Source organism: Nicotiana tabacum, chromosome 24 (assembly GCF_000715075.1).
Source record: "Nicotiana tabacum cultivar K326 chromosome 24, ASM71507v2, whole genome shotgun sequence".
In the NCBI taxonomy this organism is placed as follows: Eukaryota; Viridiplantae; Streptophyta; class Magnoliopsida; order Solanales; family Solanaceae; genus Nicotiana; species Nicotiana tabacum.
The window spans coordinates 72,191,901-72,213,048 of NC_134103.1; the positions used below are offsets into that span (position 1 = coordinate 72,191,901).

Consider the following 21,148-nt stretch of genomic DNA (forward strand, 5'->3'; position numbering starts at 1 on the left):
GTGTGACAAGAAAGTGCCATCTTTACTCAAAGGTAAGTTTTATAGAGCGACGGTTAGACCGGTCATGGTATATGGGGATGAGTGTTGGCTAGTCAAGGACTCACATATCCAAAAAATAAAAGTAGCAGAAATGAGGATGTTAAGGTGGATATGCGGGCATACGAGGATGGATAAGATTAGGAATGATGATATTCGGGGGAAGGTGGGCGTGGCTCCCATTGATGACAAGTTGTGGGAATCGAGGCTTAAATGGTTCGTGCATGTACATAAGAGAAGCCCAGATGCACCGGTGAGGAGGTAGGAGCAGCTGGCTTTGGAAGGCACGATAAGAGGTAGGGGCGGCCTAAGAAGTATTGGGGAGAGGTGATCAGGTAGGACATGACGCGGCTTCAGATTTTCAAGGACATGGCCCTTGATAGGAAGTTGTGGAGGTCGAGTATTAGGGTTGTAGGGTAGGGTCATAACTATGTGAGGCTAGTCTGATAGGATTTTTGTCTTAGACTGCTAGTGGTTAATGTTGTGTTCTCATTACTCTTTCGTTTTATAGTGTCGGGTTTATTTACTAGTTATTGCTATTGTTTTCATTTATTTTCTGGCTTTTATAATGCTGTTATTATTCCTTTGGTGTCTGGTGATGGTACTGATATATTGTCTCTGTTCGTCTTCTTGAGCCGAGGGTCGATAGGGAATCCTATAACAAATTCTGGCTCTTATCTTTCAATGGTAGAAGCAATTATTATAAGTAGAAAATATCATTCTTGTCTTATTTTTGCTCCTTTTTTTAAAAAAAAATGTCTTTAAAGAAGCTACCATGTTGATTAGAGGTTTTGTTTGTTAAAGCTATGCCAATCTTTATTTTTATTCTTTGTTGGAGGAGGGGGTCCTATCAAAGATTAAATATTGCCCTTATCTTTCAATCATAGTTGCAATTATAGAGAGAAAATTTCATTCTTGTCTTGTTTTCACTCTTTCTTTTCTTCTAATGGCTTTAAGGAGACTCATGTTGATTAGATGTTTGATTTGTTAAAGACTACTACAATCTTTATTTTTATTCTTTGTTGGAGGAGGGGGTCCTAGCAAAGATTCTCGACCTTATCTTTCAACCATATAGCAATTATAAACAGAAAATTTCATTTTTGTCTTGTTTTCCTCCTTTTTCTTTATGTCCTTTTAAGGGCTTAGTTTTATGTTATGTTTATATATAACCCAGCAACTTGTTCTCTACATTTGCCTCTAGCGGCCAAGTGAATGAATCTCTATTTGCATTTTGCAAATGTTATTAACTTGTTATGTAACAACTCCTTATTTTTTCCAACTGATAGATTAGATTCCTACAGCCTTTTTGATACGGTCCTGTCCTCTTGATCTAACACAATCTTCTTTACATTTAGTTCTTGCCCACAACAAAATCTAGTCATTTGACAATGTTGATATATATTTTCAGATATGGTAGGTACATTCAAATGAAAACTGGAACCAGAAATAAGAAAATGAACAATGTCCCATGCTCACAAATCATAATCATGGTGTGGTTAAAGCTATAGGAAATTATGTTGCATGGACCTTTTAGATCTACCATTTATATTTTGATCTCATTAAGAAAAGTTTGGTAAAATATTTCCGCGCCAGAATTTTAAAGCATGCTGTCAGAATTTCAGTTCTGATAGCGTGTTTTAAAATTCTGGCAGTGAGCTTCAAAATCCTGGAGCATGCTTTAAAATAATGGCAGCAAGGCTATTTTTCAGAACTTTTCTTAACGGGTCAAAATATAAATAGTAGCACTAACTGATCCTATTTGTGAAGATCTCTCTTAAAACTATTGAAAGCACGAAATTCGCCACTCGAACGGTGGGTTGAACGTGCAAATTCTGTATAATCATACCTAAATATACCATAACGATCTTTATTTTGAGCAATTATTGGCTATCAAATAACAGCAGTACAAACTTTACATCAATGTAAAATAATAACATTTCAAGTCCAGTACTTAACCAGAAAGTTGATCCTAACAAACATACATGTATCATTTTCTTTCTTTTTCTTCCTTTTCCCAACTGTCTTTACAAAATGCTTAGCCTTTTACTTCCACTTGGAGTTGTTGCACATATTTAAATTTGTTGTAAACAATAATGGTACTATACTGAGGGAAAATACTTGGAAAGGCCATAAGGGAGAGAATAGAACTCTTCACTCCTAGGATCTCTGTCAAAGTAGTTGAACTTTGCCCACCAATGGCTGCCATTGTCTCTCTTCATCGTGGCATGTTTGCGAGCAAGAGTTATGTCCAAGAACAATGCCACAATCCCCGCCACTGTGGCAGGGGACGTGAAGATCACTTGCATTATTTTGTTAAACTGCAAGTGGTTTTTTAAGTCCAAAAACAGTCGTCATTCAATTCAGTAACATCTAAACATTGTTGTATTGAATGAGAAATGTCGATAAAGGGGAGTCTTGAATTTGACATATGTACTTACCCAGGCAGAGCCAGAGTGAACTGGACCATCACCAGTTGTGATCACATAACCATTGAAATATTGTGGAACAGAAAGTCCCAAGTAGATTGAGAAACCTAATATAAATTTAGTTCTGAAGCTGTTGAGGTTGCAAAATTGAAGTAAACCAAGACCAGCAGAAGCTGCAATAATCAATCAAATGTCAGAATAACAAAATATATACTCTTAGTATATAGGTAAAATCAGCGCTCGTTCTTCTTGCAAAATTGCATGTTTGCAGTGAGAGAGAAAGCACATACACATGAGGGCAAACAAGACACAGTACAAAGCTCCAATGATTGGAAGTGGTATGGAAGCAACAACAGCTCCAAATTTTCCTGTTCATGGACAAGTGGATGCAACATTAGTTACAATGAGTTGAGAAGAGAAAGCATCATCTTACATCAGAAAGAAAGGAGACATGGCACTAGAAATGGCTTATAACCATTATCTAAATCAAATAAAACAGAGAATTGAGTTTCCCAAATCTGTACAAATCATTTTGGATACCTTGACTTAAATAATGTATCACTTTATATCTTACAAACACTATCAACTTGGACAATATACTTGAATATCTTACCTAACACAGAAAAGAAAAGCATAAATATTGCAGATATTTGAATCACTCTTCTGCTTCCAACTCGCGTCAATGCCAAAAGACCTACATTTTCTCTACATAGATCACAAGATTAAAGCATTAAATAGGGGCATAAAATTCCCAGCGATAATGTCTATATATGCTTCTTTTTTTTTCCTTTCTTGAGACGGTTAGCATAATGGTGTATAGAGACTACAACATGATATGGATAATAAATTTGACAAACTTGCAATATTCTTTCCTGACATAGCTTTTGCGCTTGATTAGGATAATAGTATGGGATTCAGAACAAAAGGAAATGTTCAGCTTCTAGCATTTCCTAAGAAAAAATGGAATGCAGCAGAGTTGGTGTATTACACTGATACAGTAGAACCACTTGCAGTTCCCCATAGACCATTTAGCAAAATGGCTAATCCCTGCATTGTATGCCACAGAAAAACAAACTTGACTTCTGCAGACAAATTTTACAATGGAAAAAAAGCTAAAATATGGAGTAATAATCCCGGTACATCTACCAACCAGCCAACCAGCTCCACGGCTAAGTACTGAATTCGGTGTATGTGTTACACTACCATATCTTGCAGCTGCAATAAATGCTCCAGTAGACTGCCAAAAATAACAAAAATAACCAAAAAAAAAAAAAGGACAACTTAGTAAAAAAATTTCAGTTAGCTTCAGGTATCTTATAAATAGATAAAACTATGCTTGATCTATGTTTCTACTAGCAAGAGAGAAACATGAACCAAGTTAGGACTATATATATATAGACCTCGACAAGAGAAACCAAAGCTGCAGCCATCATAACAAAGGTTTCTCCGGCATCAACTTTAGGAGCGCCCCATTGCCATGGGTAAGGAAACCTTATCCTGCATTTCCCAAAAGTCAGTGTGAGAGCAGAAAATAAAACAATTTAGTAGAAGCTAATCCCCAAAAACCGACGTTATACATCATACCATGAAGCTCCACTAATGAGGCCAGAGCGATCAACACGACAACTGAACTGAGTTTGTGGGGATCTATTGTTGTATGCACCTGTCACTGTGAGAAGAGCTGCATATGCCCACACTATTCCAACTGATAATAGGACAGCAAATCGCTCAAATATGGGAAACTTTAATTTCCACATATGAGGAATGTACTGCAAACATATTTATTGTTTAGTTTGGGAAAATCAAAAAAAAAAAAAAGACAATATGATGCAATAGAACAAGATGTTGCCATCATCTTATTTACCATTCAAAGAGTAAAAACATTTATATCATGCATTATTTTAGACAGTAATAAGTGCAGTGAATGCATGATCTTAAGAACTGAACCGGACAAATTAGTGAAGAAAAGGCTTACTTGTGACAACAAAATCAAAATGATCAACTGTGGAAGGCCAATTTCAACACATTCTGCCAGCTGCCAATATCAATCAACAGAAGTGAAAAACAACACCACCAACAACAACAACAACAACAAACCCAATATAGTCCCACAAGTGGGGTCTGAGGAGGATATATAGTACGGAGACCTTACCCCTACAGTGAATGTAGAGAGGTTGTTTCCAGTAGACCCTCAGCACGAGAAAAAATGAGAAAAGTGCAGTAACGACAAGCAATAACGAGAACAAAATAAAAGAAAACAAGGCGAAAGGAACAACAGAAGTGAAAAAGATGTTAATTATGAAGATATTTTCGTATCTAAAAGATAGAAGTGACCAATTAATCAGAGCTCTTACAAGCGGAAAACCTTGCACATATAGGCCAAGGCCAACAAGCAACACCAGTGGAGCTGCAGACAGTGGGGATAGGAACCTACATATATACAGTCGAACAAATGGAATCAAACATTCTATTTACAATAACAAATGCTTAAAAAGTATGGCGACGAAAGGATGTAAAATGACCACCTTACAACAATTCTCCAGATTCCTAGAAAGCCAATTAGTATGGGAAGTATAGATGCAATCATCAGAGCTCCTTGCATTCCTCTCATCGATTGTTTAAACCTCTGAAGAAAATGATTCAAACAGAAGTGTTAGAACCACTGTTGTTCTGTTGGAATCAAACTCAAGCATAAAAACAGAAATTGGATGCAATAAGGAATATGCTTGCCTACCTCATGAGGGTCAAGATATGTATTATATCGACTGGATAATGCAACAAAAACGGTTGGAACTATGAATGTGAATGATCCACCTATTACCACAGGAAGCCGGGTTCCAAACCAAGACTGCAAAAGAGTGTTCAGCCCAGAGACGAAAAGCAAAGTTTGAATTACATGAGCTTTCTCCTCCTGGAAGACATAAGTTTGAAACCATATATACTGTTAGTATAATACTACTACTCATTGTGCTCGAACTGTAAATCCAAAATTGCTTTCAAAAGTCAAACAGAATAGGAAGGGATTATTCAAAATTTAGTAGATAACTCACATTGCCACCACCCATTTGAGGAACAATGACGGTTGGGATGATTACAGTAGTCCCGAGCATAACTAAGTAGTGCTGAAAACCCAGAATAATGGCCTCGGCTGCATTATTTAGACAAGTAGGGAATCAAATAACTTTGTATTGTTTGTCCACTTAGGTTTGCGAGATATGTTTGGACATTTAATTAAACAAAGAAAGAAACCATGCTTAACGAGGTAACATGAGTATGCAGGAGATCCAACTCTGAGTCTCTGATCCCTTTGATGATCAAATCAGGAATCATGGATTCTCAGACATCCGGGGCGAGTATGGTTCCTCAGGATAGTGACATGCGCTATGATATCTTGAAGGACACGCATAGCTCACCTTTTTTCCTGCACCTAGGGAGCACTAGGATGTACAAGATGATCCGCGCACCCTATTGGTGGAAAAGTATGAAGAGGGATGTCGCAGAGTATGTGGCTAAATGCTTACTGTGCCATCTGGTTAAGGTTGTGCACCAGAGACCAGCAGGACCCTTACAACCAGTTCAGATACCACAGTGGAAGTGAGACGAGATAGCCATGGACTTTGTCAAACAATCAATTAGTCGATCAACAAAACACCTTAATCCTAAATCACTTGGAGTCATCCTCTATATCCATTCAGCTCAATTCGGATCGATTACATTTCAATACTAAATAGTATTATGACTTTTAAAGCCTGCCACCACTTTACAGAAATTTGATTGGGGAACACGAACTCATGGAACGCCTAGACACCTGAAGGACCGAAAAGTTTCTCCTGCCCCTCCACCTCCACCTAGTTTTCCGTATGTTTTCAAGGCGATCAAACAAAGTCACATTTTCACAAGATCACTAAAATGATTGAAAGGAAGCAAAACTAATTGAATTCAGGACTCTAGCTGGGAAGCTTTACTAGCCCAATTGAGGGAAAGCTGCAGACTGATCACTTACCACAAACAAGCCACACATGCAAATTATGAAGTCGGCTATTTAAAAGACAGAATAAGAAAAACTAATCAACAAAAATGTGATCAGTAAGCTAAAAGGTTATCTAGTATGTAATCAATCAATCAATCAACTATTCTTCAATCTTAAACTAGTTGAGATCAGTAACTATATATAAATGTGATCAAGAATGTAATGTGTAATGCAAATTACATACCCCAAGAAGGATTACTGTTAACACAGTAATCGACTCCTGGTAATTGGTCTTTCACTGGATGTGGCACCAATTCATCTGCTTTTGGCGGTGGTGTCATCACTCTGTCTGTCTCTCTCTCTCTCTCTATGTAACCTGAGTTAAACAACAAAGAGAAAGTACAAACTCCCCACTTCTTCTTTCTACATATATTGTTAAAATACCTGAAATGCAAGAATAAATTATCATGGAGTACGTATACAGTAGGGGCTGAACTATGCTTTTGTTAGCGACTTCACGCATACTCATTGTCTTTAGCTCAATTTGTATTTTTATATAGAGAGAGATGGAGCAAATGGAGATTTTTTTAAGTATGTATATATATTTATACTAAACTGTTCCAATGGTATTTATATTAAACTGTTCCAATGTTCAAACTGACGAAATGTTGTTAGACTAGCCGAAGATAGAAGAGTGAATGTTGTCGAGCCTAAAGCCCATGAACACAGTACTCTTTCTGTCCCATTTGTGACTGCATTTTCCTTTTATATCTGTTTCAAAAAGAATAATACTTTTATATATTTGGAAATAATTATTTATTCAACTTTTCAACTACAACAGTCAGAAATTTTGATTGCTTTCTGGTCGTTTCGTTCATTAAAGTTTCCGACTACAGTAGTCGGAATTTGTTTTCTAACGTACTTTTCTCCAACTACACCAAGATAGTTGGAAAGTAGTCGGAAATTTGGATTTTCCGACTACTTTACGACTATTTTGGTAGTCGGAAAATAGCGATTTTCTAGTAGTATTCTCATTTTACCCTAAATGAGATTATTTATAACTACACAATATTTATAACTTATTTTAGATCATACGTCACATAAAATGGGACGGGGACGAGGGAGTAGCAATTTAAATTCCTGAATTCGTACTGTGGAGTTTTTTATCCTTAAAAATGGATAACAATTAAATTTATACGCGGTTTTAAGAACATGCGGATTAGTTTAATACAAGCGATCAATAACGTTAGATAAGCGAATTAAAGATAAAATAAATAATCAAACCAGTCGTGATGTTAAGTCCGAGCTCGGATTTGAGCTTAGTGATTTTCTGCCCTCAATTCGGAGCCAAATATTTATGAAAAACTATGAGCGAAAATAAGAACTTTGAATAACTTAGAGCAGAGAAAACAAATCTATATTGCCTTGATATACGTGTTACAGTGTCCCTCTTGAATAAAAATTACTCTCTTTATATAGTATGAGAGTTTCATCCCTAGTACAATTCTAAGAAAGATAAAAATCTTTTTTTTCGTTAATCACTGATATGCTGTCGATATGGGCCGAGATCTACGTCGTGATATCCGGTTGGGCACGAATATCACGGCCCTTTGTTAGTCGTGTGCAGACGTTTGGTAATGCTTTCCTAGGTCTTGGTGCTCAAACCGGATCCGGGGCGGGGTCTCAATGGCTCCGGTGATAGGCGCTTTGTTCGGGCCTTAGTACGAGAGGTTCCTAGCTTCGATTCCGATTTCTTGTTGTTATGTCCTTGCTTCGTTTGACCCCACCGGAAAATCGGGGTACTCATTAGCCCCAATTTTACCTGTATATGGGAGTAACAAATAAGGAAGAAGAAAGTGGACAAGTTGAGTTATTAAAAAAATAGAATACGGTTAGGTACTGACGTGGTGATAAAAGCTAGCCAACGAACTTTTGGAAATTGATATGGACTGCCATAGATCCTTACTCTTAGAAAAGTGACCTACCGTATACAATTTGGGGGTTGAGTACTCTAACAAGCAAACTGTACTACAAGAAATGGTCATCTCAGTCTCTTTAATTTTTCTTTCTTTAGAAACCATTCCCATTTCTAGGTTGCCTTGTTTATAGGGAAGTGGATTCAAATTCTATAATTAGAAATTAAGGGCCGTTTGGCCATTAAAAAGATTGCTTTGAATTTTTTAATTTTCACTTAAAGATGAATTTCGAAATTAATCGAAAATTTGAAAAACTCCAAAAAGCTATTTTTTAAAATTTTCACTTCAGATCACTTATAAAATTTCAAAAACAACCCAAAATTACATTCATATCCAAACACAACTCTAATTTTCAAATACTATTTTCACTTGAAAAACAATTTCACTTTTTTCTGAAATTTTACAATTCTTATATCCAAACGCCCATTAAATTACCTATTTCCGAAACAAGTTTGTACAATATTTTTTACTTTTTCAAAACTTGTTTGATTATATGTTGGACTGAATTTTTGAATTTCTTTTTGAAGATGTATTTTCAAGTTTGAAAAGTGGATTTTATCACTTTTTCATGTAAAATTTCTTTTTTTCCCTCGTAATACTGCAATATTTTCTTAAGTGAAATGTATGTCCAAATACAATTTTAAATTTCAAATACCTTATTTTTTTAAAATCATATTTTTATGTCCAAACGCCTACTTAAAGTATGTTAAAAACACGTTTCACCAAAAATTTCACCCAATTTATGTGAGAGTCTTTGACTGGGCACTTAATTTAAGAGAAAAAATATTTAAAACTTCTTATCTAAAAACAAGCTATAGAAAATTATATGTGCCTTAAATTATTCTGTTAAAGATAAAATAAAAAATTTAATGCTAAATTTATTAAATATAAAACAATATTATTCTTTTTGAAACGTGCTAAAAAGAAAAGAGTATCATATAAATTGAGAAGTATAAGAATATTTATTGGAGAAGGCCATGCTCAAAGAAGACTAAAGATAGCTCTCAAAGGAGTTCTTGAACAATTTAGAAGAGAATTTACCAATATGCACATAAATTTTAAGTGTACGTTTGTAGAACGCAACAAATTAATAATTTGCTTCCTTACTTGGTGATGTACATTAGCAGCAAAGAAGGGGTTCAATCAAATTAATTGCATTTGGCGCAGCTTCTATAGTTGGAAATTGGGGTTAATTAGAAGAACAAAAAGTTACAGAATGAAAGAAAGAAGGTAAAAGTGAAGGTGTCTAATAAAAACAAATTTTCTCAATGTTCCAAACCAAATAATTAATTTAAGAGCCATAAATTAAAATGAGCCGAGATATCACTTAACCATGATTTAAATGATTATTATAGTATATGTAAGTGAAATGTCTTGTGTATTCACTATTGATGTAAAACCGGGTGCAAATAAGTACTTTCTTGCCAAATACCATTGCCCTTTTCAAATATCTCAAAAATTGGATGCAAATAGGTAAATATTTCTTACTTCTTAATCCAGCCGTAATAAATACAATAAAAAAACAAGGTCATCTCTTGCTTTCTAATGTTATATTTTACAATTAAATTAAAGTTGGAAATTAGTTAAAGCATTTAATAGTAACTCACTTGATAGAAGTTATGCACTACGAAGTAAGGCATATGTAATTCTGAATTATGAGAAAGTAGAAAAAATATGATATTAGGCGAGGCTCTAATGCAAGCAAGTGGTTACATTGAGGTACAAAATAAGGGATCTTTACACTGCCTTAATTTGGAAGAATAAATTTTATATATATATATACATACACATATATATATGCCGGTTATTTTAGTTTAAGTAATGGGTGTGCGACTTTTAAATTAATTCTTCCAAAATAGTATTTATGTAGCTATCATCAACGTCATATATGGGCTGCTACAAATTTCTCATTTCATGTATAGAAGGATATTTTTGTACTGCCTTCGTTGTTATTTTTAGAACTGCATAATTTTAATTTTATTGGTAATAGAACTGCATAAGTTAATTTAACTTCTTTAGAAAAATGATCAAAATACTTGTAGAATTTCAGAATTAAGAAGATAGTTGTTGTTAGACTATCGCCCAAATGAATGCAGGTGATATATAGGAGATGGTGCACCTACCAAGTAGCATACAAAAGTAATAAATGGAGAAAAGGATAAAATTAAAATAAGAGGTAGTTCACCTATAGCCTATTTTAGCATTGTTATGAAGATAGAAAATGGGAAAAATTCAAAGTTACAAAAAGGAAAAAAATAAAATGGACCAAGAACTTTAAAATTCAGTAGGTCTCTTTAAATGGATAGGTTTTCAAATCTTTGGGAGTAGTTCAGACTTACAAGCTGATTTGGATTGATTGATTAACGAGTATAACGACTAAATGTTAAAAGTTAACACCTTTTGAGACTATCAATTATCAAAACAACTAAGCTTAAACTAATTTTGTGTAATTTGAAATGTTGACTTCTATTTAGGCATTCGTGTTTAGAAAATGGAGTTTAGATGGGTAAAAGGCACTACAATTCCTTATAAATAGGTAGCTACTAAGAAACTTACCATTAAAATTATTTTTATGTGTGTGTTTTCTCCTTCAACAATTCTCTGAAATTAATTTGTTCTAAAACCCATCTCATTAGGTTAACATTAAATCCAACAGAAATATAAGTTGCATCCTACCTCTGTCACAATTTATGTGATTCATTTCTCTTTTTAGTCTGTCTCCAAAATAATAATACCTTTCTGTATATAGAAAAAGTTTAACTTTGAACTTCTCATTCTATCCTTAATACGTTAGTTGGAAGATTGACAGAAATGAAACACTTTTGTGCCACTATTGATTTTTTGACCCTAGTAATAGAAATTTTAAGAAGCCTTGTATCAGAATTTTAAAAAACTTTGGGCATGATTTTCTCCGATCGCCACAATTTTAAAATATGCCGGGTAAAACTTCAGCAATTATAGTGATCGTCAATTTTTTCCTATAAATCTAAATGGATTACCAGAACTTTTTGCAGAAAAATTTGGTGAACGTTAGAATTTCTGATACTTCAAAATTCTGGCGAGCATTCTTTAAAATTTTGACCCGTGGCTATTTTTCCTAAAAATTTCTTAATAGGTCATATATAAACAATTGTTTTAAAAAAGTACATCCAACGTTATTTCTAGAAGATGGTATATAGCCGCATTAATATTGAGCTAAATTCACTTTTAGCCGGTCGGAGAAAACAAATAGCATCCAGTAGCCATAAATATTAGTCAGACAATTCATAACCCCAAACAATTTATACCGGCTAGCCCAAACTTACCGTATGGAAAATAAGGTAAAATTAATGGCTCTTCTTTATAGAGCCATTAATTGAGATAACAAAAGTCTCTTAGGCAAAATAACTATGTTTAGTTGGTCTCCAAAAGGATTTAAACTTGTGAAGAAGATTTCCAATTCCATTGCAAATTCGTTGTCAAACGTAATGGGATATAAATCCTTATAAGAAACAATTTTGAGTAGTTAAATGGTATCCAAATTCTTTAAAGTCAAATTTTTGGTTGATTTAAAGTTTTAAATAAAAATCTTAAATATTAGGTAGGTTTAATTTGACAATCTTATACCAAATTCTAATATTCTCATACTTTGATCAATAACGCAAAATAATTTTTTCAGGTAACTAATATGCATGCTACAATGTATAACATGAATATTGATCCTAAAATATATTCTTCAGAACACATACATAATGCATGCTAAAATATATGCATGCTACATAGCAAATGCAAGTGAAGAGCTAGGAAAAACGTAGTGTCTTTTTGACAAATTAAGAAGCAGATGGTACGATAATTGTCTCTTGGAAAAAAAGAGAAATTATATGGATTGGTTTAGTGCACGAAGAATCTTTCTAACGAGGATTGTAAGAAGTGTTTAGAGATTATGTATTAGTAGTACTGAATTTTTTTAGGTGGAAGAGTTTTTAGTGGTAGTTGTATCTTTAGATATGAAATCTACCATTCTATCGGTGTAAGCATTTAAACTTTATTGGATTTAAATCCATAAAATAATTTGGATCATATTAAATTCAAGACCTTAGTCCAAACAAATATTGTAGCTAGTAAATTGGGCTAATTATTTAAATTCAATATATGTATTGGGCAAGTCCATTTAATTGGACTATAAATTAAATGATAAGCCTACTTCAGTAGCCCAAGGTCAAAATGGCTATTAGCCCATCTTAAAGATCAGGCTCAGGCTCATGCCACATGTCAAGTGACGTGGCAATCCACGCCAAATAAATGAGCCAATTAAATCATGCCAAGTGTCTAGATGGTATTGGTCAGTTCAAACGGACCAATCAAATCGCAGAGCCACACAACTCCCTACAACTATAAATAGAGGTATTCATAAAGCTCGAAGACACCAGAAGTGATAACAAGAAGCAAACAGAGAACTCGTGGATCAAACAACGCATATTTCTCTACAAGCTACAAGTTTAAGCACATAAGCTACAAGTTCAAGTTCAATATCAAGAACGAAGGCAAATCAAATACCAAGGCATTCATGATCAAATTACTTGTTCGTGATCAAATCCAAATTCAAGTTCAAGAAAGAGATTCAAGACCAAGCTTTATAAGCTCTTGAATCGAATCAAAGTCAAGCTCATTAAGATACTTTACATTCTTGAAGAATCAGAGGAATACCATAGAGATTGTAACACTCATTATTTATTGAAATCAAATACTAAATTTGTTATGCAATTTTTTAGTCTTGATTATTTATTTTTCTCGACGCAAAAATTTGTTGTTATAAATTTCTGGCACGCCCAGTGGGACCATCTCTACCTCTCATCTCTTCAATTACCAAATTTCAAGAACACAGAAATGGCTCCTAAGAAGATCAACTTCAAACTCACTACTGCTACGGATTCCAAGCTTTCCTCTGATGTTGAAAACTTATTGGATGCTACTATGGAAAGCGTAGGACCCGTCACGAGGAACAAAGAAAACTTGCTGGGACGACAAGAATTTCAAATGCCGTCCGCATCAGTTCCTATCTTTGATTTTCGATCTTCAAAGAGGGCAAGATCCTTTTCAACTGAATTGGAAGAAGGAGCGAACATTGCTGAAATTGTTGAAAAGACACTGGCTCTACTTAGCCCGTCTAGATCTAAGAATCTCATCATACAGGATGATGATGATGATTTATTGATCACTGGATTTGCTCCAATCACTACATGTGAGTTGTTCCACTCAAAGTATGGTGTAAGAGAAAATCCATGCTTTGCTCCACCATCCACGGCGGTTATCCAAGTGATGGTGACTAACACTTCAACTGTTGAAGAATAACTCGCAAATTTAACAAAGGCAATTGAGGGGTGAACGAAGCATATGCAAGATCAAGATAATCAAATTGTCAAGCTGACAGATAGAGTTGAAAGCATGATGGAGGGAGATTCAAGTCATGCCCCTGGAAAGCTCCCTATGATGCAAGATAAAGGAGACTCATCTGCAAGGCAGACAACGACTCCTAAAGAACTTCAGATTTCATCTGACAGGGTTATTCCCATTGACCAATTGAAAGACTTCATCATGGAAACCATCAAAGATAAGTACGATGTTGCTGCCAAGTCTTCTCTCGCATATGCGAAGCCATACACTACGAGAATTGATAGTTTGAAGATGCTTGCAGGTTATAAACCCCCAAAATTTCAACAATTTGATGGTAAAGGAAATCCAAAGCAACACATTTCACACTTCGTTGAAACTTGTAATAATGTTGGAACCTATGGAGATTATCTTGTCAAGCAGTTTGTCTGTTCCTTAAAAATAAATGCTTTTGATTGGTACACTGATCTCAAGGATGGTTTTATCGATAGATGGGAGCAACTTGAACATGAATTTCTCAATCGCTTCTATAGCACAAGGCGCACTGTAAGTATGGTTGAACTCACAAACATGCGTCAATGGAAGGATGAACCAATTGTTGATTTCATCAATCGATGGAAGAATGCAAGCCTCAACTGCAAAGACAGATTTAGTGAAGCTTCTGGAATAGAAATGTGTATCCAAGGAATGTATTGGGGACTTCGCTACATCCTACAGAGTATCAAGCCTAAGTCTTTTGAAGAATTAGCTACACATGCTCATGATATGGAGTTAAGCATGCCTTCAAGTGAAAATCAAGGGTCACCTATTTATGAACCTCGCAAAGTGAAGGATAAACAAGAAATAAAGAAAGGAGACAAGTTTGTGTCGAAGTCTGAGAGCAAGGAATCAATTAATGTTAATGCCTCGCCATTAAAGGTCACTACAAAAGTGAGTAAGAAGCAAAGTGTGAAGACAACGTCCTTACAGGATAAAGCTGGCCGAAAGTTAACTCTAAAGGAAATGCAAGCGAAAGCATATCCATTCTTGGACTCTGATGTTCCGGGAATTTTTTAAGAACTCCTTGAGTTGAAACTCATTGAGTTACCAGAAATGAAGTAGAAGCTGGAAGGACTAATGATCCAAATTATTGCAAGTACCATCGGTTGATTGGCCACCCTATTGAAAAGTGTTTTATCTTCAAGGAGAGAGTAATAGACTTGGCTGTTGAAGGAACAATCTTGTTCGAGGATGAGAAGGAAAGTTCGAATCAAGTCTCTATTTTTTTTGGTTCACTTGAGTCCATTGTCCTTTGCAATTTTGTCGAAGTACATGAATGTTATGGCATCCAAATTGCATCATCACCAAATATGATTAAATTTGGTGACTTTGAACCTATCGATGTGAGCAAACCATTGCTTCTCCCTATAGTGGATAAACTAACAGTAGAGGAAAGATCTCAAGAGAAAAGTGAATCATGTGATGGTCAAACTGATGATAAAGGTTGGATTCTTGTGATTCGGTGGAGACGCTGCAAGACAAGTTCACAAAGGGAGTCAAGTAAGCAATTGACTAGGGAGAAAATGGTGAAAAGACCCAATAAGAAAATGATAAAGAATAATTAGAAGAAAACAAAAATGGAGGAGAATCACTATAAAAGGCTACGTAGTCCAGTGACATTGGATAAATTCCTGCCAATCTGGTTACGCTCACAAGCTTCCTGTGAATATATCAAGGCCCCATGTTGTAAGGTAGATGAGAAGAGATAAAAAAGGAAGATCCATCATTGTTGTCACCTCCCCTGTCTGAAAAACTCACTGAGAATTCTGAAGAAGTGGACATTTGTGATGCAAAAATCACATTTACTAATGATGATATTTTGCTTGGTTAAACACAACATAATCGTCCCCTATTTATTGTTGGCTTTGTGCGGGAATAGAGAATAAGTAGAATTTTGATCGATGATGGATCTGGCGTCAATATTCTCCCAATTCATACTGTCAAAGAGCTTGGCATACCGATGGATGAACTATGTGAAAGTCATTTGATGATTCAAGGGTTCAATCAAGGGAGGCAAAGAGCTATAAGGACTATCAAATTGGAAATAAATATGGGGGATATGCGTTCGAGTGCATGGATGCACATGATTGATGCAAATACCTCATATAATATCTTGTTAGGAAGGCCATGAATACACGAGAACAAAGTGGTTTCATCCACCTACCATTAGTTCTTGAAGTACTGTGAAAATGGGGTCGAAAAGAAGATAGTTTCTTATGATAAACCTTTTACCGAGGTTGAATCATACTTTGCCGATGCAAAATTCTACTTAAAGAATTTTACCTCAAAGGAGGTTAAGGTTGATGATGTGACGTCGACCAAAAGTATTGCAAATAAGGTTGATGTTACAACTGGTAAGGAAAAGATTACTATTGAAAATGATGAAGTGCTTTATGATAGGAACAAGATAAATGAGGCATCCTCGAGTAAGAGAGTGACTCCTAATCTTCGCTATGTCCCAAAGGCACCGAAGACTGAAGATCCATCTTCTGAACTACAAGGTAATGTGTTAGGAGGTTAAACAACTCCTATCAAGTAAATTTATGAAATTAAGTCATCCACAAAATTGCTTATAGGGTTTGACAAATCATCAAACCACAATTTGCTTCTAAATCTAGCACTTCCTGCCAAGTGCATAAATGAGGGTTTTGACCCAAATCCCTACAAGTTGTTAGCAAAAGCTGGATATGATCCCAATGAACCATCCAAGTTGGGAAAGCTCTCACCTGAAGCTTCAAACCCTACTGAAAAGATGATGATGATGGAGAAAGGGTACCCACTGAAGCAATCACGTGAAGGTTTGAGTTACAAACAACCCCCGCCAATTCGTATCTCCATTAAAAGGGCAAGTTGTAACTACATTATTGCTAAAGAAGTGTCTACGATGCTTAATGAGAAGCCTTCTGTGTTTGATCGACTTACGAAACCAATGAGAAGCCTTCTGTGTTTGATCAACTTACGAAACCAAGGACCCCAGTCTTTGATAGTGGGACCACTGAAGAAGGAAAACAAGCATCATGGAAGTAATAGAAGGATTGGAGCACCTATCTTCGCTAAAAGGAGATTTTGACCACAAACTATCCAAGTCTTATTCCTTCTAGAATGTGGCGGGAGACAAAACTTGTAGTTTTGTGCGGAGAGGTCCTCAAAGCAAAGGCTCATACTATAGACCACACTAAAGAACGGGAGGAAGATGAAGAAAGTGTGGGGTCATCATATCATATCACAATTCATTACGAACAAAATCCTTCATCTCGTATGGATTATCAGAATACGGAGCTATTGGAATTATCAGAATTCGAATCCGAGGTCGTTTACACATAAGTCCACATCCGGTCACCATTTTAACTTAAACTTTAAACCTTGGAACTAAGTGTTCCAATTCATTCTAAAACCTCACCGGACCCGAACCAATTACTTCGGCAAGTCACACAACAACTGTAAAGTACAATTTGAGTAGTAAATAGGGAAATAGGATTGTAATACTCAAAACGGCCGGCCGGGTCATTACAAAGACGCTAACGATGCACCACCTAAGCTTGAAGAAGGGGTAAAGACAACGGTTGATGCACTAAAAGAAGTCAATCTCGGAGTTGTTGAAGATCCAAGGCCTACATACGTAAGTGCCTCTCTAACTAATGATGAAGAGAGCAAATATATTGAGCTACTTAAGGAGTTCAAAGACATATTTGCTTGGAGTTACAAAGAGATGCAAGGTTTAGACCCCAAGGTGGTTGTTCATCATCTTGCTATTAAACGAGGTGCTCGTCCCGTGAAGTAAGCACAATGTCACTTCAGAGACCTGAACTGATTTCCTTGATTAAAACTGAAGTTAACAAGCTTATTGAGGCTGGTTTCGTTCGTGAAGTTAAGTATCCTACATGGATTTCAAGCATCATATCCTGTAAGAAAGTAGAATGGTCAAATTTGAGTTTGTGTTGACTTTAGGGACCTTAATAATGCTTGTCCAAAGGATGAATTTCCTCTTCCCGTCCCGGAACTCATGATTGATGCCACGTCTGGATATGAGGCAATGTCTTTCATGGATGGTTCATCTGGATATAATCAAATTCGCATGGCACCGAAGGATGAAGAACTTACCGCATTTCGAACCCCTAAAGGTATATACTGCTACAAGGTAATGCCTTTTGGTTTAAAAAATACTGGTGCTACATATCAACGTGCCATACAAAATATTTTTGACAACATGCTTCACAAAATGTGGAGTGTTATGTTGACGACTTGGTGGTAAAGTCAAGGAAGAGAGATGATCACTTACAATATTTGAGGATGGTATTTGAACGGCTTCAGATATACCAACTCAGAATGAATCCGTTGACGTGCGCCTTTGGAGTTACTTATGGTAAGTTCCTCGGTTTTATTGTTCGACACCGAAGTATCGAAATTGATCAAGCTAAGGTGGATGCTATCTTGAAAATGCCTGAGCCTAAGGATATTCATGAATTAAAAAGCTTACAAGGTAAGTTGGCATATCTTAGAAGATTTATTTCGAATCTGGCTGGAAGATGCCAACCATTTAGTCGCCTCATGAAGAAAGGGGTTCCTTTTGAATGGGACCAAGCTTGCAGAAATACTTTTGAAAGCATTAAGTCTTATCTGATGAAACCTCCAGTACTGGCAGCCCCCATACCTGGAAAGCCATTGATATTATACATTTCAGCATAGGAAAGGTCAGTAGGAGCGCTTCTGGCTCAAGGAAACAATGAAGGCAAAGAAAATGCACTTTATTACTTGAGTAGGATGATGACGCCAAATGAGCTCAAGTATTCACCTATTGAGAAGTTATGTTTGGCACGTGTCTTCTCTATTCAGAAGTTGAAGCATTACTTCCAAGCTCACGTTGTGCGACCCGTCTTAAGAGTGAATCCCATCAAGTTTGTCATGTCTAAACCTGTCCTAAGTGATCTATTGGCAAGGTGGTACCTCCAATTTCAACAACGTGAAATTGTGTATGTTCCTTAAAAGGCAGTAAAAGGACAAGCATTAGCAGACTTCCTAGCTGACCATCCGATTCTAGATGATTGGGAGTTGTATGATGAATTGCTTGATGAAGATGAAATAGTCATAGAAATTCAACCTCCTTGGAATATGTATTTTGATGGTGCTGCACATCGTGAAGGAGATGGCGTTGGAATAGTGTTTATCACTTCTCAAGGAGAAGTTTTGCCATATTCTTTCACTCTGACACAACGGTGTTCCAATAATATTGTTGAATATCAAGCGCTCATACTTGGGCATGAAATGGCTATGGATATCAAACAATTGCAACTACAAGTTTTTGGAGACTCCAAGTTAGTGATCAATCAGATTTTGGGTATCTATGAGGTCAAGAAGCCAGACATGGTCCCATATCACAAATATGCTCAAAGATTGATAAGTTGGCTTGGAGAGGTAACTATCCAACACGTGCCGAGAAAGAAAAATAAGAGAGCTAATGCATTAGCAACCTTACCTTTTACATTATCTTTGCCTGACCAAACGCAAGTTGCCGTTTGCCAAAGATGGGTAGTTTCTCTACCAAATGACTACGAAGAAGAAGAAAGCAAAGTTGAGCATCTTGCTGCCGTTCTTGAGGTTGAAATTGAGGATTGGCGAAAACCATTAATCGATTATCTTTGTTATGGGATATTGCTAGAAAATCCCCCAAGGAAGACAAAAATTCGAAGGAGAGCCCCTCGCTTTCTTTATTACAAAAATACACTCTACGGACGATCATTTGATGGAGTGCTCTTACATTATTTGGGGGCTGATGAATCCTTTCAAGCCCTGCAAGAAGAACATTCTGGAGTATGTGTAGCACATCAATCTGGGCCAAAACTTCATTTTCACATAAAAAGAATAGGGTATTATTGGCCAACCATGGTTAAAGATTGCTTATATTACACTCGAAGGTGTAAAGCTTGCCAATTCCATGCTAACTTCATACATCGACCACCTGAAGTATTACACCCAACTGTTGCTTCTTGGCCATTTGATTCTTGGGGTTTGGATATTGTTAGTCCATTGCCAAAGTCATATGGTGGACATCTATACATTTTGGCCACAACTAATTACTTCTCTAAGTGGGCTGAAGTTGTTTCTCTTAAGGAAGTAAAGAAGGAAAATGTGGCTAACTTCATCCGAGTCAATATTATCTATCATTTCGGCATTCCTCAATATATATTGATGGACAATGGTAAGCCATTTGATAACAAGATGATGAATAAAATATGTGATCTTTTTGGCTTCAAGCAACACAATTCCTCCATATATTATGCTGCTGCCAATGGACTTGCTGAAGCGTTTAAAAAGACGCTCTGCAACTTGTTGAAAAAGGTTATCTCTAAGTCTAAGAGAGATTGGCATGAGAGAACGGAAGAATCTCTTTGGGCATACATGACCACATATCACACACCAATGCAAGCGACTCCTTATTAACTTGTTTATGGAGTTGAAGCAGTCCTTCCACTTGAGCATCCAATCCCATCGTTGTGGCTTGCCATTCAAGAAGAACTCATTGATGAAGAAAATTCTTGCTTACTCCTTAAAGAATTGGAAGAAGAGGCTAGAAGCTCAACAAAGCCTTGAATGTTATCAAGCTCGCTTGTCTGAACTTTTAGCAAAAGGGTGCGCCTTAGATCTTTCCAAGTGGGTGACCAAGTTCTTGTGGTAAAAAGGCTTATTATCACCTCTCGTCGATCTGGAGGTAAATTCTCTGCTAAGTGGGATGGGCCATATGTTGTACACGAGGTATACTCAGGTGGCGCTTACAAGATAGTTGACTCGGAAGGTTTACGGATTGGCCCCATCAATGAAAAATTCATGAAGAGATACTATCCCTGAAGAAAAAACAAATACGCTCCTTAACGCACGAGTATAAACTGCATGTTACTCCTGGCCCGCAAGAATATAAACTGTGCACGGCCCAAAAAAATAGTCCGCTAGGTTAAAAACCTCGAAAGAGATGGCCTGGAAAAAAGTTAGGACATTAAAAAAAACTCACCATTTCGAACTACGGAATGACTTGATTCTGTTCACCGAGGTACGTAGGCAGCTTAGAGTTTCATTTTAAGTTCAGTCATATGAGTTCAAAAATACATATTACCCAAGGTATTATTCGAATGAAGTATGATGGAATATAATTTACTTGATTGACACTCGAAGATTAGGTGTACATGTATTCTTTCGTTGAACTCTCTGTCTTATCAGACATTAAAAGCTCAATGGAGGCAAGCCCTGTATGTCAAATTGAGGTCTCCAGTGGATTGATTGTAGTCTATTAGTAAGAAGCTAAATCTTCAAGTTGAAGTCTTCAATACTAAGTCAAGTTG

General features: G+C 36.2%; 2 protein-coding genes across 3 annotated transcripts; one reads left to right on the top strand and one right to left on the bottom strand.

Moving 5' to 3' along the window:
* Nucleotides 1–1,889: 1,889 nt before the first annotated feature.
* On the bottom strand, nucleotides 1,890–7,122 carry LOC107817713 (nucleobase-ascorbate transporter 4-like). 2 transcript variants are annotated; one of them, XR_012706854.1, is made up of 14 exons: nucleotides 6,677–7,122; nucleotides 5,513–5,610; nucleotides 5,197–5,373; nucleotides 4,988–5,088; nucleotides 4,817–4,892; nucleotides 4,438–4,497; nucleotides 4,047–4,231; nucleotides 3,863–3,959; nucleotides 3,603–3,699; nucleotides 3,451–3,509; nucleotides 3,076–3,167; nucleotides 2,753–2,830; nucleotides 2,475–2,635; nucleotides 1,890–2,354 (listed from the first exon to the last, which is right to left on the bottom strand). XR_012706854.1 is itself a non-coding variant. In XM_016643583.2 (14 exons), the coding sequence occupies exons 1-14, from the start codon at nucleotides 6,771–6,773 to the stop codon at nucleotides 2,136–2,138; spliced, it is 1,587 nt and encodes a 528-aa protein (XP_016499069.1). In that variant the 5' UTR covers nucleotides 6,774–7,118; the 3' UTR covers nucleotides 1,890–2,135. The 2 variants fall into 2 exon arrangements, 1 of the variants encoding a protein (XP_016499069.1); XM_016643583.2 differs by having other exon boundaries at nucleotides 3,613–3,699; nucleotides 6,677–7,118.
* An 11,459-nt stretch (nucleotides 7,123–18,581) lies between these two features.
* LOC142178214 (uncharacterized) lies at nucleotides 18,582–20,255 on the top strand. Its single transcript, XM_075247539.1, has 2 exons — nucleotides 18,582–18,749; nucleotides 18,804–20,255. The coding sequence occupies exons 1-2, from the start codon at nucleotides 18,582–18,584 to the stop codon at nucleotides 20,253–20,255; spliced, it is 1,620 nt and encodes a 539-aa protein (XP_075103640.1).
* The last annotated feature ends 893 nt before the right edge of the window (nucleotides 20,256–21,148 follow it).